At 41.1% G+C, this 18,208-nt stretch overlaps 1 protein-coding gene across 1 annotated transcript; it reads right to left on the bottom strand.

Annotated features, from left to right (window-relative positions):
- Positions 1-11,525: 11,525 nt before the first annotated feature.
- Positions 11,526-12,530, bottom strand: LOC113350360. Its single transcript, XM_026594475.1, has 3 exons — positions 12,495-12,530; positions 11,967-12,413; positions 11,526-11,594 (listed from the first exon to the last, which is right to left on the bottom strand). The coding sequence occupies exons 1-3, from the start codon at positions 12,498-12,500 to the stop codon at positions 11,526-11,528; spliced, it is 522 nt and encodes a 173-aa protein (XP_026450260.1). The 5' UTR covers positions 12,501-12,530.
- Positions 12,531-18,208: the final 5,678 nt, after the last annotated feature.

The raw sequence follows: 18,208 nt of genomic DNA, 5'->3' as shown, positions 1-18,208 counted from the left end.
TTTTTGAAATAACTGACGAAGAAGAAGTGACGGAAACAACGAAGATAGATTGGCTGATTGAGAGTAAAAAAGATCAAGTGATTTGGTTCTGGTGGTGTCGTTTAAGAAGAAGAACTGATCTGATTATGGTGAACAGAAGAAAAACAAGGAAAAAACGATGAGAGGTTCATTGATTAAGAGATTAAGTGAAGTATATACCTAGCATGAACGGCTAGGATTCACGGGAAATCAAGGGATAACGTTATTTGGAAAGTTTGGTCTGGTGCACACCGGGAACCTAGCAGAACCGGTCCATGTACCTCCATAGACACCGGTTCTTAAAATTGGAACTGTTCCCTGTACCGCCTTTGCCGGTTGCGATTTTGGTTCTGGTGCGGTTCACCGGTTCCGCTCTGGCTCCTGTGCAGCCTTAAACTTTAGTGTGGTTTATGAAAGGATGGATGTCTAGGGAGGTAAAAAACCGCGTACCACAACAATAATTTGTGAATGAGTCGTTCCCCAATTCTTTTTAAAAACTTATCGGTGCATTCGAGAAATATTTATCTTGCTTGCAAATTTATGCAGGTACCACTAAGACTATTTGATTTTCTTTTTTAAAATACACTTATCATAGCCAAGTTGGGACCTATGTTAGTTATGAAGGAGTTATAGTTTAACAACTATGATTAATATGCTTGAAGTTTGTGATCAACGAGACCGTTGATATCCTGGTCTAGGAAAATATGCGATTAACAGTAGGTCCCGATAGCCACATGTAGGTATTATTACATATTTTAGGAACAAAATTACATTCCTGGACCGTTGTTCGTTGTTCAAATTACGCTCTAGTGATACCAAATTTTCTGCCGAATTGAGCTAGCTTATCAGCAGGTATTATTACATATTTTAGAAACAAAATTACATTCCCATCGTGGAATACTTTTTTTAAACTTTTCCATGGCATCTAGAAAAATGACTTCTTTCTCCCAAGCAATGACCGGTGAAGATTTGTTAATGTAGTCTTCAATCCCTTTTAGATCAGTTTTAAAGATAATGTATGTATTTTGTGAATCATTGCCCCACCTGACTGCTTCAAAAAATGCTAGACACTCTGCCTGTTCAAAATTCTTTACTCATGCATAGCATTTCGATTTGCACCCCAGCCACTTTCCTGCAGAATCACACAAAACAAGAGCAATACCCGTTAGTCCAGTATTAACATCATATGAAGCATCACAATTAATTGTAAAGTACGGATACGCAGGTGGTTTCCACTTTGTTATGTTTAGCCTAGCCGAATGCATATTACTACAACTAGCTAGATGTTTGGTGTTAATTTTCTCAAGATGGAAAAACTCAAAGTGTTCCTAGCAGTAACTACAGGGCCATCCTTCTTGTTTTAAGATTGTATTTCACATCTCTCATTCCAGATAGTCCATGAAACTATCATGGAAGTGTTTAACCAGGCAGCTTGAGCAGACTGATGTTGTGCTTGTATCATCCAACTTTCGAACAAAGCAGCAATATCATTATGAGTCCATGTTAAGATACTTGCATCTCCAGGAATTTGCATCAAAGCCGCTCTTGAGACAGGACGGTAGAACAAAATATGCATCAAAGATTCATCGGATTGATTGCATAAAGGACATAAACAGTTTATGTGCCTACAATTCCTTGAGAGCTTGACTTTGGTGGGCAAAGTATCAGATAAGCATTTTCACCAGAAGTGCTTAACCCCTGGCCAAATCTGAATACTCCAGAATTTCCTCCAACTGATGTTAGAGTTTTGGATATTTTGAGAAACCTGCAAATTACCCAGTCTATTCTCATGCAGTTTATTGTAAGCCAATATTAGCGTGAAAACTCCATTTTTTGTTAAGTTCCATATGAGTTTATCTTCTGCAAATCATATTCAAAATCAAATTTACCGTGGCAGGATCAAAAAGATGATGAAGTAAATCAGAATTCAATTCGTTATCTTGGTTAAAGTTCTTGAACCCATATGTACCACTCACTATTTTCTATACCATGTCTTGGGGTTGGTGGACTGTTCATGCCAGATATCCACATATCAATCCATATTTTTATATTATTCCCCTTCCCTAATCTCCATCTGCTATGAAGCTTTATAAAGGAATCTGTTTTTGAATACCCTTCCAGGCCCAAGAACAATTTGTCTTGATAGCTTCATGAAGTAAGCTGGTAACTGAGAAGTATTTAGCTTGCATTTCCTTAACCCATTGCTCAACGGGATTAGTGCGTATTCTCCAGGCAGCTCTGACTACAAGGGATTGATTTAGAATTCTTAGGTCTCTAAAACCTTGACCACCAAGCTTTTTATGAAGACCTAATGTTTTCATGAAATGGGTACAGGTTCCTTTATGATCCTTAAAACCCCACAAGAAATTGCATTGTAAGGAATCAATATGCTTGATAATATTCACTGGTATTTGCAGACAACTCAATGAATAGGCTGGAATAATATTAGTGACAGTCTTTATCATTAAGGATTTACTGCATTGAGGCATTTTTCCACCATTCCAACTAGATAACCGGTTCTTAACTCTGTCCACCAGTCCATTAAAACATTGTATCTTATTATTACCAATAATAAGAGGGTTACCTAAATATCTTTCATTGGGATTTATTTTGAGAAATTTTAACCTTGTAAGTAATTTGCAGAATCTTTGAGGCACACAAACACTATAATAAACACTTGATTTACTAAAATTTACCATTTGTCCAGAAGCAACTCCAAAATCTTCAATAATTTTAAGAAGATTATTCACATTATGAAAATCAACATTTATAAACAATAAACAATCATCAAGAATAAGTGAGAAATTGATGGGGGACCTGGAGCAATATTGATACCTTATATCTTATTGTTTTTCAGCACGAATAAGTTGGCTAGAAAACGCTTCCATAACAATGATAAAGAGATAAGGTGACAGGACCTTGTCTCATCCCCAAGTTGGTTTATAAGAGTTACATGGAGCTTTATTTAGAAGAATAGAGATTTTTGTGGTACTAACACATTGCATAATGAGATTGCACCAATATGGAAAAAAAACCATCTTCAGCATAACATCCTTGAGAAAGGACTATTCTAGCCTATCTAAAACTTTAGACATGTCTATCTTTAAAGCTAGATGCTTATCCATCTCATTTTCATTCTTCATGGTATGAACAATCCCTTGAGAAAGATAAATATTATTTGATATCTGTCTCCCTAAGACGTAAGCATCCTCAAGGGGAGAAATGATTTTCCCCATAACTTTCTTCAATCTTGATGACAAGATCTTAGCAATAGGTCTCAAGTCTGAGGGAAATTGCTTATTCCTAGTTTTAGGAATTAAGAACACATTTGTAACATTAAGGCTCTTAAGAATATACCCTGAATGAAAAAAATTGTTGCACTATTTCCACAACATCTGAACCTACAATATCCCAGTGACGTTGAAAGAATACATGAGGAAAGCCATCCGGACCTATGGCTTTATAAGGTTTCATATCTTTTAGATCTTTAAGGATTCCAGTCATTATTTATGATTGCTCTATCAAGCCGTGATATTTTAATACACGGGCCATGAACATTGCTTGACCAAGTAAATGATCTTACTGAATATCCCAAATCCTCCAAGCCGGCTTCATGAATAAGATTAACATAGAAGGAATCCCTTGATGAAGAAACCAGAGAACTTGAAGTATGTGAAGTATTAGAAGCAGATGAGGTAATACCAGATATAAATAACCTTTCTTCATTTTTGAAAACCAAATTTAAGTCACCAATAACAACCCACGGCTTCTAAATAGTCTGACTTCAATTCTTTATATAGGTCCGTTGTTTTTCATTATTATTATGGTATGGAGATCCATACATACAGGTAAGCAACCACTCCGGCTTTGAAGGATCTTCCTGCACCAAACAGTTAATAATCCAGGAATTTGCATTCACAACATTAAATTGGAATCCATCTTTCCAAAGGAAAATTAAACCTCCTGCCAAACTTCTAGAAGGAATAAGTTTATCGTGTGGGAATCTATATTGCATGATAATTTTTTTCATATTACTTCTCTTATTTTGGCTTCTAATATGAAAATAACATCAGGGTCGTATCTATAAAGCAGGTCCTTAAGATGGTCTCTAGTTTTTTTGTTAGCAAAAACCTGAAAATTCCAGGTTAGGACTCTCATGGTTCTATAGAGAGGATCAATACTATAAAAAAAAATATGTTTATGCTGAATTAATAACAACTTATCTAATGAAGAAAAAGAAACTGCAGTAATAAAACAATAAAAATTTGGATAGTTGTAATTTTTTATCGTAGTTGCATGGCTCCCCAGATTTTGCATGACATTCTTCTTTGTGCTAGCTCCATGCGCTTCATTTTCTCTCATTTCTATCACATCCATTGAGTCAGCATTAGAGTTGTTATGAACATTATCATTCAACACCCTACCATGATCAACAAGTATAGGCCCTTGGATAGTTGGGTTAGAGCCATTATCCTGAATAGCTTGGTTTCTAGCTCTTTTAACAGTATTTTCCTCTTCTACTTCATTCATGGCCTCATTATCTTCCTCTATATGAACATAATCCCCATATAGATCTTCTTCCTCACCCACAGTCTTATTTTTAGCTTTATAGTGTTCTTCATACTCTTCAGCCGTCATTGCTCTTTCACGTAGAATTTCAACAGCTTCTTCATAGATTTCACCATCATGATCAATTAAGTAACATTGATCTCACAAACGACGGGGTTGTTTCACCCAATGATATCTAATCCAGACAGGTTCACCTTGGTTCGATTTCCACCAATCTCCTCTTTTTAGTGGCTTGTTTAAATTTATCTTTATATGGGTAGTGATCATGTTCCCTGAACGTGGTCTGCAGTTTTTGGGCTCCGTAAACATTTCCTTCCTAAATCTTCAATAGTTTCATTAACTACTGCTACATGGGGATTTAAAAAATAAAACCCTTGAACTGGACATTATAAGCTTGTTTCGTGAAAACATAATCTGCATAAGCTATTTCCATTGAGTATTCTTGTAACACAAGCAAACATATTTGAAAATTCCATGCTGATTTTTTCAAAACATCATTCATATCCTTCTGGGAATTGAACTTGAATACAAACAAGTATTTCCCCACAACCCTTATCTTTATTTTCTTATAATTTTTCCATGGAAGATTCAATTCTTCTTTGACAGCTGAAGTTTCAGTATCATCATCCTTAGTTATAAGTTTCCCAATCAAACTGTTTGACCAGGCATTTGCCGCATCATTTAGGTTTCTCACATAACCTATGGCACCCCTGTTACTTCGAATAGAAGTTCCCTTCATCTTTTCAGTAATAATAGTGAGACTGTTATTGTTGTCGTTGTTGTTACTTCCAGACTCCATTGATTCTCTACGATACTTTTTCCTAGGGTTTGAGGTACTCTTTGGTTTGTGCAGGCTCCAATGTTTATCTCTACTTTTATTTAGGAAGGAAACTAGGGGGAATAATTTACGAATATTGTGTTTCCTAAATAATATTAAGGGATAATTTTGAAAGGAAAGAAAATCTTTTCTGGTAGATGTTGACTGCATGAGATCCGAAGAAAAATGAATACTCCAGAAGACTCGGTTGAGTTAAGGCGGAAAGTAAGAAATTTGAAAATTTTGAATTTGAATAGGTATTCGAATCGAAAAACAAGATTGATTACTCATGGTTTCAAATATTTGATTAGGGGGATAATGTTGATTCTCATGTTGAGAAATACTCAATGCTGATACTATAAGGTTTTGCAGAACTGCAGGATATAATAGAACTATAGAAGGCAATATAGCCAAAGATGACAATACAGTCGCGAGAATGAAGTTTAAGTTGTGCAGAATGATCCAGAACTGGAAGGGATCCATATCAAATATAGAAAAACCTGCAAGAAACTAAAAATCTATCAGTGATAAACAAATTAATTTCAAAAAAATAAAAATCTAAAAGAAAATAATGACTTCTTTGAAATAAAACTAGGGGATAACCGTATAAGCTTTTAATGCGAAATCATCTAAGAAAACCAGTTGAGGCTAAAGAGATTATGGTTAAAACAGAGTAATCATAACATACAATAAATTGCAATTTGAAAAGAAGAAGAAGAAAAATAAAATCTAAAATGAAAAAAATTCACTGAGTCGACTCATTATGTTGCCCAATTTGCAGAGCTCTTTTTCTTCTCTCTTTTAGCTTTCTTGGCTTGCATTGTAATTATCAAATTATATTTTAAATTATAGTATATGATATTTTTTAAATAGGCATATTGTAATTATATTCTTTTTTAAGAAAATATTATAATTATTTTTATCATTTAATACACAATTTTTTAATTATGATTTGCTACAAAAAATAATATTATTGTAATTATTACTCCCTCCGTCCTATTTTAGATGAAGGGGAAGGGGTTTTTTCTAGTACCAAAACAGATGAAGATTCCATAATTTTCACACTTTCTTCCTACTTTGGCCCTGCATTGGAATCAACCACTAGAAACAAGGAACAAAAAACTAGGAGATTTAAATATTTTAACAATTGTTATTAAGGGATATATATGGAAAAAAATTAATCTCTTTTTATTTTCTTAATCTACGTGAAAACACCTTCCCCTTCATCTAAAATAGGACGGAGGGAGTATTTATTATTTCAAATAAAAAAATGATAAACAGAGGAACAAAATAAAAGTTAAAAATATAATAATAGTTGTACAATATTTTAAGGTAAAATTTGTCTTTATAATAAAATAATAAGGTTAAAGCAGAAAAATAATTTAATTAAATTTAATTACCTAAGCCCACAAATTTTGTTTTTCCGGCTTTTAAAAGCTAATACCAGGTAGCTTTTAAAAGCAGATCTAAAATGGAAGTGCTTCCCTTGAAAACCACTTTGAATAAAATTGAGCAGTGGTATCCCAGTCGACACTGTATAACACGTTTATAAGCTAACAGCTTTTAAACCGTTGGATACAAAAGATCTTTATGTTTTGTTTCTTTTAATAAAATCTTAACTAGTGACAGCTATTAGAAAAGTGTGCATTCACCTTGCTTCATGGCCAACAAAAACTTCTAGACAAACGATAATACCCTTCATATATATACACGGCTTTTTCCTAGTAACTGTATCATGGTATTGACCATACTACAAAGATGGAGTATCTAGGCCGCTCCCTGCCAAGCTCATGAGCCAGGTTTTTCCGTGTTTAATGTTCAATTAAGAAACCAAGATGTAGTTGTTGGGCTAGTCACATAGTCTAAGCAAAACTCTCTCCACTATCGTAATCCCAACACAACATGAGCCAGTACGCAAATTATATGAACCAAATGATAATGGTTGATGGTGGATTTTCATTTAAGGTTAAAATTGTGAAAGCAAAAATTATGCGCTGACATCCTGTAAAGCATAAAGTCATTAATGAGTGATGAATACTTCTTCACTTTACTAATTCACCTAGAATGGAGCATGTAGCAACAAATCCCATATACCTTATGAATTTATAGCATTATCAATTAATGCATGACCAGCCTTGTATTTCCTGTGTTGTTCCCGCAGAACTCTCATTATTAGTGCGACATGATGACTGAGTGTTACTCTCAGCAGAGTAACACGAATCTCCAAGTATTAATAGTGAGGCATGCACGAAATACGCGTACAGGCTATATCTCTCGGTGTGTTATATTAACCCGATTGAGCATATTTGAATCTGAACTGTCCATATCAGTCTCAGAAACAATCATTACCAGGCAAGTTGGCCGCACGATTTAACCAGCCAAGACGATCCTCAGCAGGAGCAGGCTACTACATTAATGACCACCAGCGGGCCCACTTATGCCCTGGTCGGTCGAATACCTACCATGCCTCCCAAACTACCACCGAACACCAGCCTGAAGTTGGATGTCCAGACTGGTATGGAGCAGCTTGGAGGAATCGTACAAACAAAGGCCGCCTATGGCAGTCTCAAGTTCATCACGTCCGTCCAACTTCAACGGCGTGGTTGGACGGCGTGGATCAGCCCAAAGCCGGTCGAACAAGCGCCGTGGTGTACACCGGCGGACCTTTTTCCTACCTGCATGACCGACTCTTCCTTAACCTGACCAGATTGCAATATACGATTGTCCGAAGTTGTGTCAGCTTGAAGAATTGAGGGTCGCAGGAAATTCCACTAAAGGTCCCAAATTGATCACGACCATCCAATTTCACCGGCATGATTGGATGGCTTAGATCGGACCCATAGCCACCAGGCAGGTATTGACGCGTTCACCACCGGCCCAACGTGGGCCCCACATGGTAGGCCTCCCTAAAGGAGAAGCGTGGCTTGCCAATTCGTCCAGCCAAAGCAGCGTGGACGTGAAACCATAATTAGGGTTTGTGGCACATCCCATGTGTCGCAAATCAGTGTCAACCATCCATTTTCGCAGGTATAGACGGAGGGTGTAAATGTAGATTCAAAGGGCCCAGAGCATGTCAACACAATCATCATGGACCCGCTTACATACATGACTAATCAGTCAAGACCAACTATGGTTGGTCGTCTCGATTCGTGTGCCCAAACTAGGTATGGCCACGCGTTTTCAATTGCAAATCGATCTCGACCACTCAACTTTGCCGGATAAATTGAGTGGCTTAGATCACATCTTCACGGGACAGTGAGGTACGGACGTGTACACTGGCCTGCCGACTGCACGCCTGACTGATCGGCCAAGACCGACCATGGCTGGTCGTCTCGAAACACGCGCTCGAAGTAGGAACGACGTGCGGTTTTCAATTCCTTTACGGCATGGGATTTCTGTCGCAAATCAATCTCAGCCGCTCCTCTTTGCCAGACAAATTGAGTGGCTTAGATCACATCTCCATGGGACAGTGAGGTACAAACACCTACACCAGCATGCCGTCTACACGCATGCCCAATCGGCCCTGCTAAAAACGTGTCCCATGCCTGGATTCGACCAAGATAAAGGTTGGTGTTCGAGCACCTCCAAAACCCTAATCCGACGGTCGCAGATATGGGTCGCAAGCCAACTCGTCCGTCCAACTTCACCAGCCTGGACGGACAGCCTAAGACAGGAGTTAGGCGACCCGTGAGGTATCACCACAATCACCGTCCACCATTCTTCCACACAGAGTGATCGTCCAAGTCAGGGCTTACCTATACAGCCTCCAAACGATCACTCGAAGATTGGACATGATGTTATGCTTAATCCGCGACTTACTCCGTTAAGACTTAAAACAACGATGCTTCATACACGCTGAATATATTCGATACGTTACATGCATAGAAATGCACACAATATTTCATAAATATCGACTTCCTAAATAACTTAGTTATTTAACCTAGCATCACATGCTTTCTGTGGGTCCCACGATCCACACACTCGAGACATTAATCATGTCACAAACTGGGGGATATATAATGGGGTATTGGTCTGGCGGTTTACAACGTGCAGCGCACAACGCGCCATCACAAGAACGTGTCAGGAAGACATGTACGGTTAGTGATGATGGGAGAAGTGGGCAAGACCGATCGTGTGACATTAACACACGCAACTCCACTACTCCACTTCCCACGAGATACGTGGGTAAGGCTCAATGACTTGTATAAATAGGTTCTCCTCCTTATTTCCAGGACAAGACAACAGAAACCAAGTGTTGATACAACCGTATCCAAACACCAGAACTGATAGCTTACATTATGCAAGCCAGTTCAGGTTTCGGATACAAGTCATACACAGCCAACACCTCCACAATCTCAACACCTTCTTCGCTTCCCTCCCTAAGATCAACCCCATCTCCTTCACTTTGTGACCGAAGCAAGTCTGGAACGGCCATTTCTTGTTTTAGGACGGAGTTTTACAAATTGATTTCTCGAATCACAAGCACTCCCGTGCAGTGCATTTGTTTAGGGTTTAGATTCATTTCTCATCCACACACCCCAAATTACCAAAACCAGCAGAAATAGTTTTCACCCATAAACAATTGGCGACCACAATGGGAGATTAATCTCTCGGTTGCAAAATTGGATTCTCAATATTCTTGTTCCAACCTTCTCAATTTTGGGATAGATCTTGTGTCCGATTCAATCATTAACCTATTCATTCTTTGGTTTTAATATCGGTCTTCATCTCACGATGTATCCTCGCCCACTAGATTCTTCTGAAACCATAGAGGATTCATGTATCATGGTAAGTGTGGCTAGGATGCTGGAGGATGTCCTGGAAAACCAAGCTGGTATTGATAGGAGGCAAAGCGAAACATTCCGCCTTTTGAACGATATAACGGCTCAATTACAAGGAGGTTCGTCAAGCATTTATCCAGAAGGTGTAAGAAACGTTGAATCCTTATCTAGAAGTCATGCCTTCACCGGTGAAGATGCAGAGAGAGCACGTGGCCACAGGGGACTCAGGAGAGACGAACAACATGGTCTGGTTGGCGATAGAGACTCGAGACAACTCCACAGAAGAAAAGACTTGTCCGGGATGCCACAACGTTTGCCGGATAAAGAAAAGGATCCTGCAGCTTACGTAGAATTGCTGGAAGATTTATATCTCAAGACTCTTGCTGAAGCTCAGAAGACTTCCCAATCCACAACGACCTTTCAGCCAAGTGAAGAAATGCTCGAGGAGGGAGAAATCAATCAAGGAACACGTGAGTGCAGAAGATGGGAGCGTTCGGCTCATTCACCCCGCAATGATATTATGACGCCTTCCGCATTCCGTCATCCAGTCAAGCGAGTCGCGGATATGATGACACACACTGCTTTTCCAACTCCGTCTCCAAAACGTACTCCACATCAAAACCACAGAGAGACGTTACGAAATCCACTAACACAATAAAGGATGGACTCAAGATATCCACGTTTCCCGCTTCCAATGAAGAAGATATTGGAATTTCTGGATACATGGGTACGAGACGGAGAAGTATAACTGTCGTCTGTGTGACGTCTGCCGACTAATCAAGAAATGACAGATCCGAGGTATTGTCATTATCATCGGTTCCTTCATCACTCTATCAGTGAATGCAACGCCTTGAAGCGCATCGTTCAGGAGAAGCTTAATTCAGAGGAATTTCCTTCCCTCTCTGGAAATTAATGCGTACGGATTCCTTGAAGAGGTTGCTTGGGAAGTTTCAGTTTCATGCAAATGAGGTTCCAAAGAGCAAGTAAGTTCTATCAAACAATTTTACAAGCAATATAGCTTTAGAATTTACTAGGGTCTTGACATCCCACACGGAGAAAGAGATTCAATGATCAAACACCATGTTTGTTTCCCTTCATGCTTTCCTTTTCGCACGATATTTGCAGTTATATGACATGTATAATCATTCATAACCAAGACAGAAATTATAGAATAATCTCTTTCAGAGAATTAATCGTTCATAAAACTATCTCAAAAAATAAACCAATTCAAAATTCAACCACCTATTAGTTCAAAACCTAAAATCAAATTGTGAAAGGAAATCCTCACAATCACTCAAAACGCATCTAAATAAAGAACACAAGTAGGCGCCACGAATCCTTCAAGGAAAGTCCTTCAGCAGCAACTCGTCCTTCTGGGCAAGAGCAGCTTTCATCCTTTGGAGCGCTTCCTGTTTCAGCTTCAACTCCTTAGACAACTTTTCAACCTCTTCTTCCTGGCGAGCAATACAGTCTGCAGAAGGAACTTCGTCTTGCAGTTTCTGAAGCTCCTGGATTTCAGAAAATCCCTTGAAGAACCAAGGAGCGTTGAAATCATACTGCACAAACACGTCTCGGTGGCACTTCTAGTCTTCAATCATCTCCTCAGAAATACTGCGACCGGTCGTGACACTCATCCCATGAATGGAGAATAAAGCTTCTTGGACGCGGTTGACCAATGCAAGGAGACTTTTGAGCTTCGTGGTGGTAGAAATGTGGCCATGCTTCTTCTATATCACCGTGTATAACTCCTCGAACCGAGCCGACACACTGAATCCCCCAACCAACACATGACCTGCATAAGGGGTATCGAAGGGAGGATCGAAGATAGCACCGGGAACAACAGGTTGCATTACCAATGCTTCACCAGTCACAAGAGGAATTTCAGAAGAAGTCACCATGACGGCTTCATCACTTGGAACCTGCTCAGGAAATTCTTTAGGGGGAGTCGTCTCAACAATCGCAAATGTTGTTTCTCCTGCATTCCTCCTGATATTTGCTTCAATCTGAAGGTTGATTTCTGTCACGGCCTCATCTACAAGTTCAACAAAACGCTCTGACACATTGCCGTTCTGGGAAACGCTTCTTGCATCAACCACTGAGCCTGCATCATCGTTTTCATCATCGCCAAGAGGATCAGAATCGCCAGACTTCTCATAAAGACCAGCGTTGCCAGACCCCTCGTTCTGAATACGTGCCAATCTTGTGAAAATATTTTCTTCCGGGATCCCCTGATTCCAAACAAGAATCACCTTTAGAAGAAATTACTCTGGAAAGATAAAGGAGTCGACATAAAGGGATTTTAAAAGTACCTGCATATTTGAAGAATTAAAAGCCACGGAACTGCATGCCTGTTTCTTAGACCTCACTCCTTCTTGGGGACTGCAGTCATCAGCTCTGGTTCATTTACCTGGGAGCGCCTTCAACCGAAAATGCTTTTTCAAAGTTTCAGAAGATGGTTCGCCGCGGGGAACTGTTACAACATCCTCCGAGAACTCCTGGAAAGCTAACAATTGTGTCCTCCAAAATTCCTTATACTTGCTGGTTACCGTCGTATTTCTTCCGATGGGAAAGAAATGAAGGTTCTGCACTGACGAAAACGTGTCAGCATTAAGAATATCCGGGAAAAGTTCTTTGGAGCCTCCAACGGGCAAAGAAATGGAACACCCTGGTCAAATCCCATTTTCCGAGCAGCTCTGTCAATATTGTACAGAGTCACAGTAAATGATTCGTCAAATAAAGACGGGACATATCCCGGAATGCAGCTTCGCAAGTAAATGAGTTCTCTAAGACTTGCGGTTTCAGCATCAGTACGTAGCACGGCATCAGGAACAGTGGAAAAATTCTTTGGCTGAACAATGGAGGGATGGATCGGTCCCCATGGATGAAAATATATGGAGAGCACATTGTCGAAGGCATCCACGAGCTTCACACCGGTTTTGGGACGTCTCTTCTTCCAACGAAGTATTCTCGAACCACCATACAAACTGCTGAGTGAAGTTGCAGGAACAGGAGCATAGCTTTTGAAATGTTCCCACAAAAACGCCTAAAGAAAAGCGATGTGGATATGCGACTCCACCTTCTTATACCCATTGGAAGCATGCATATCCGTCGCTAAGGCGTCCAGATGAGAATACAGTGATCCAAGAAACAAGGCACCTAGGGGAAGGACCTCACCTTTTGCCAGCCTTATAGCAAACATAACAAGGTCACCTCTTATAGTCTTCCTTCCAGAACCGTCGTCAAATATGTCTCTGGATAACCACAAAGACAGGAATGCAATCACGCTGAGCTCGTCTTCCAACTCCTGACTGGGTTTCGGGTCTGCAGGAGACCACTCCGACACCCACCAAGTGAAAGCATTTCGTGTCTTTCTTCTCCTTCTCCAGATCATCGAATTCTCCCGCCTTTAGAAGTATAGCATTATAATCACGACATTCTGCATCTGAAAGTTTATAGAAGAAGCTTCCAGCGATAGGCAGTTTCATCAATACAGCTACGCTTTCCAGAGTAATGGTCATCTCTCCCCATCTACATATGGATGTATGAGTAGAGGGACGCCACCGAGAAATGAAAGTGATCAAGCCTGCATCATCTTTCTTAACTTGAAGAGTGGCGGATGCCATGACCGCATCAAGGATTGCTTTGATCAAATTAGTCTTAATACTCTTATTATTCAGCATGCGTCTCATCCATCCTTCATAAGGACCCAGCGGGGTATGACAAATCTTGAAGTCAATAGGTGAAGGTGGATACTCATTTCTCCGAAGACAGAATCTCATCACAAGTGCTGAAGAATAGGATAGATCAACTTCCATAGTTTCTGAACCAGAGAGCAGGACTATCTTGTGAGAAGGATGCTTTCTAATGTTCGGAAAAGGCACGGTGAACAACTCATCATCTATGTTTGGCATATCTTTGAAGCTGTCAACACTCCCTGACTTGGCATCATCATTATCCCCAGACGACATTTTAACAGGAGCCCTTTTGTTCATTCTACAATAAAAGGCAGGGGAGTCAGTACTTGCATGAAAACGCATGGGATGTGTAGTCACACACGACAAAACATGCATTCATGTTGGAGCACACAAGGATGGGACAATCATACAAGCAAGGCTGGTATTGGGTCCAAACAAGGCTGGTATTGAGCCACGTCATCAAACGAGGCCGGTGTTGGTAAGTCCACGAAGACGGTCGAGATTACAGGGCTAATATCCCCAAGCAAGACTGATATCACATCAGTCAAACAGGTATTGGGCCACGCAGACAAGACTGATATCATGACAGTAGGCTGGTGTTGGGTCACGTCAAACCGGTATTGGTCATCAAGGTCATAAGTCTGGTGTTGGGTCACGTCAAGCCGGTATTGGTCATCAAGGTCACAAGTCTGGTATTGGGCCACGCAAGTCGGTATTGGTCAGGACCGATCAAGGTCACAAGTCTGATATTGGGCCACGTCAGCAAGCAAGACCGGTCAAGGTCACAAAGCTGGTATAGGGTCGATGTTCAATCAGGCGTACATAGTGAGACTCACGTTCAACCGAGCATATATGGTGGGGCCCGCATTCATTTGCACGTATTATAACACGGTTTTCTGTATTCATGGGAGTCGTGTCTACGAAATTCAAGCCAAGGGTTTTTCAAGCTATAACCTAAAAGCTAGGTTTTGCATGCAACAATGGAAAAATAAGCAAAAACAACATATTCATGGATTCACGGCTTGTTTTACTAAACAATCCTAGCAATATCGGCGGTTTTGCTATCAATTTCATCAAAAATTAATCATATGAAGAAGTTTCGTCTACGATGAGATGTTTTTATCAAGAGTGGAAGAGGTTTACCTAAGAACTAGGGTTTTACCTCTCAAAAAAAAAAAAAAAACGTGAAAGCAAGGAAGGACGAAGTACCTACCTCATATACGTGCGGCAGCAGCAACGAAGTCCGGCAGCAAAGAGCGACGGCGGCAGCAGGTCCGACGATGTCAACGGCGGCGGGAACGGCGGTGGAAGTCGCGGACGGGAGCTGCTTAAAAAAAAATATGTGAGAAAAGAAAAGGGTCGGTCCACTTTTATAAACAAATAATTGGAAGAATCCCAATGGAAAAAGGATTCCTCTTTTGATTGGATTCCTCTTTTGATTTAAACGCCCAAAGAAGGAAACCGGTCCCACCAAAAGAGTCCATGCTTTCACGGCGGCGTTCACATGGACAATTACTAACAGTCAAAGTTCTTTCGGGTAAACTTCATTTATCTTGTCTTTCTCATATATGTATGTCACCATCTCATGCCTACCCCACAATAGTGTAACCATTATGCGCTAGGCAGGGGACTTAATGTTGATGGTGGATTTTCATTTAAGGCTAAAATTATAAAAGCCAAAATTATGCGCTGACATCCTGTAAAGGATAAAGCCATCAATGAGTGATGAATACTTCTTCACTTTACTAATTCACCTAGAATGGAGCATGTAGCAACAAATCCCATATACCCTATGAATTTATAGCATTATCAATTAATGCATGACCAGCCTTGTATTTCCTGTGTTGTTCCCGCAGAACTCTCATTATTAGTGCGACATGATGACTGAGTGTTACTCTCAGCAGAGTAACACGAATCTCCAAGTATTAATAGTGAGGCATGCACGAAATACGCGTACATGCTACATCTCTCGGTGTGTTATTAACCCGATTGAGCATATTTGAATCTAAACTGCCCATATCGGTCTCAGAAACAATCATGACCACGCAAGTTGGCCGCACGATTTAACCAGCCAAGACGATCCTCAGCAGGAGAAGACTACTACATTAATGACCACCATCGGGCCCACTTATGCCCTGGTCGGTCGAATACCTACCATGCCTCCCAAACTACCACCGAACACCAGCCTGAAGTTGGATCTCCAGACTGGTATGGAGAAGCTTGGAGGAATCGTACAAACAAAGGCCGCCTATGGCAGTCTCAAGTTCATCACGTCCGTCCAACTTCACCGGCGTGGTTGGACGGCGTGGATCATCCCAAAGCTGGTCGAACAAGCGTCGTGGTGTACACCGGCGGACCTTCTTCCTATCTGCATGACCGACTCTTCCTTAACCTGACCAGATTGCAATATACGATTGTCCGAAGTTGTGTCAGCGTGAAGAATTGAGGGTCGCAGGAAATTCCACTAAAGGTCCCAAATTGATCACGACCATCCAATTTCACCGGCATGATTGGATGGCTTAGACCGGACCCATAGCCACCAGGAAGGTATTGGCGCGTTCACTACCGGCCCAACGTGGGCCCCACATAGTCGACCTCCCCAAAGGAGAAGCGTGGCTTGCCAATTCGTCCAGCCAAAGCAGCGTGGACGTGAAACCCTAATTAGGGTTTGCGGCACATCACATGTGTCGCAAATCATTGTCAACCATACATCTTCGCAGGTATAGACGGAGGGTGTAGATGTAGATTCAAAGGGCCCAGAGCATGTCAACACAATCACCGTGGGCCCTCTTACATACATGACTAATCGGTTAAGACCAACTATGGTTGGTCGTCTCGGTTCGTGCGCCCAAACTAGGCATGGACGCGCGTTTTCAATTGAAAATCGATCTCGACCACTCAACTTTGCCGGACAAATTGAGTGGCTTAGATCACATCTTCACGGGACAGTGAGGTACGGACGTGTACACTGGCCTGCCGACTGCACGCCTAACTGATCGGCAAAGACCGACCATAGTTGGTCGTTTCGAAACGCGCGCTCGAAGTAGGCACGACGTGCGGTCTTCAATTCCTTTGCGGCATGGGATTTCTGTCGCAAATCAATCTCAGCCGCTCCTCTTTGCCAGACAAATTGAGTGGCTTAGATCGCATCTCCATGGGACAGTAAGGTACAGACACCTACACCAGCATGTCGTCTACACGCATGCCCAATCTGCCCTGCCAAAAACGTGTCCCATGCCTGGATTTGACCAAGTTAAAGGTTGGTGTTCGAGCACCTCCTAAACCCTAATCCGACGGTCGCAGATATGGGTCGCAAGCCATCTCGTCCGTCAAACTTCACCAGCCTGGACGGACAGCCTAAGACAGGAGTTAGGCGACCCGTGAGGTATCACCACAATCACCGTCCACCATTCTTCCACACAGAGTGATCGTCCAAGTCAGGGCTTACCTATACAGCCTCCAAACGGTCACTCGAAGATTGGACATGATGTTATGCTTAATCCGCGACTTACTCCGTTAAGACTTAAAACAGCGATGCTTCATACACGCTGAATATATTCGATGCGTTACATGCATAGAAATGCACACGATAATTCATAAGTATCGACTTCCTAACTAACTTAGTTATTTAACCTAGCATCACATGCTTTCTGTGGGTCCCACGATCCACACACTCGAGACATTAATCATGTCACAAACTAGGGGATACATACTGGGGTATTGGTCTGGCGGTTTACAGTGTGCAGCACACAACACGCCATCACAAGAACGTCTCAGGAAGACATGGACGGTTAGTGATGATGGGAGAAGTGGGCAAGAATGATCGTGTGACATTAACACACGCAACTCCACTACTCCATCACTTCACTTTCTCCACTTCCCACGAGAGACGTGGGTAAGGCTCAATGACTTGTATAAATAGGTTCTCCTCCCTATTTCCAGGACAAGACAACATAAACCAAGTGTTGATATAACCGTATCCAAACACCAGAACTGATAGCTTACATTCTTCAAGCCAGTTCAGCTTTCTGATACAAGTCATACACAACCAACACCTCCACAATCTCAACACCTTCTTCGCTTCCCTCCCTAAGATCAACCCCATCTCATTCACTTTGTGACCGAAGCAAGTCTGGAACGGCCATTTCTTGGTTTAGGCCGGAGTTGTACAGATTGATTTCTCGAATCACAAGCACTCCCGTGCAGTGCATTTGTTTAGGGTTTAGATTAATTTCTCATCCACACACCCCAAATTACCAAAACCAGCAGAAATAGTTTTCACCCATAAACAATTGGCGACCACAGTGGGAGATTAATCTCTCGGTTGC

Source organism: Papaver somniferum, chromosome 1 (genome assembly GCF_003573695.1).
Source record: "Papaver somniferum cultivar HN1 chromosome 1, ASM357369v1, whole genome shotgun sequence".
Classification (NCBI taxonomy): domain Eukaryota; kingdom Viridiplantae; phylum Streptophyta; class Magnoliopsida; order Ranunculales; family Papaveraceae; genus Papaver; species Papaver somniferum.
Note: the sequence above shows the minus strand (reverse complement) of the source record. Positions and strands in the feature narration are given on the sequence as shown.

What these genes read in the sequence shown, in the direction of transcription:
- LOC113350360 (XM_026594475.1), bottom strand. An exon ending in CTTATGCAGGTCATGTGTTG is followed by an intron (nt 11,595 to 11,966) that starts GTTGGGGGATTC and finishes AAGCTGAAACAG; the next exon opens with GAAGCGCTCCAAAGGATGAA.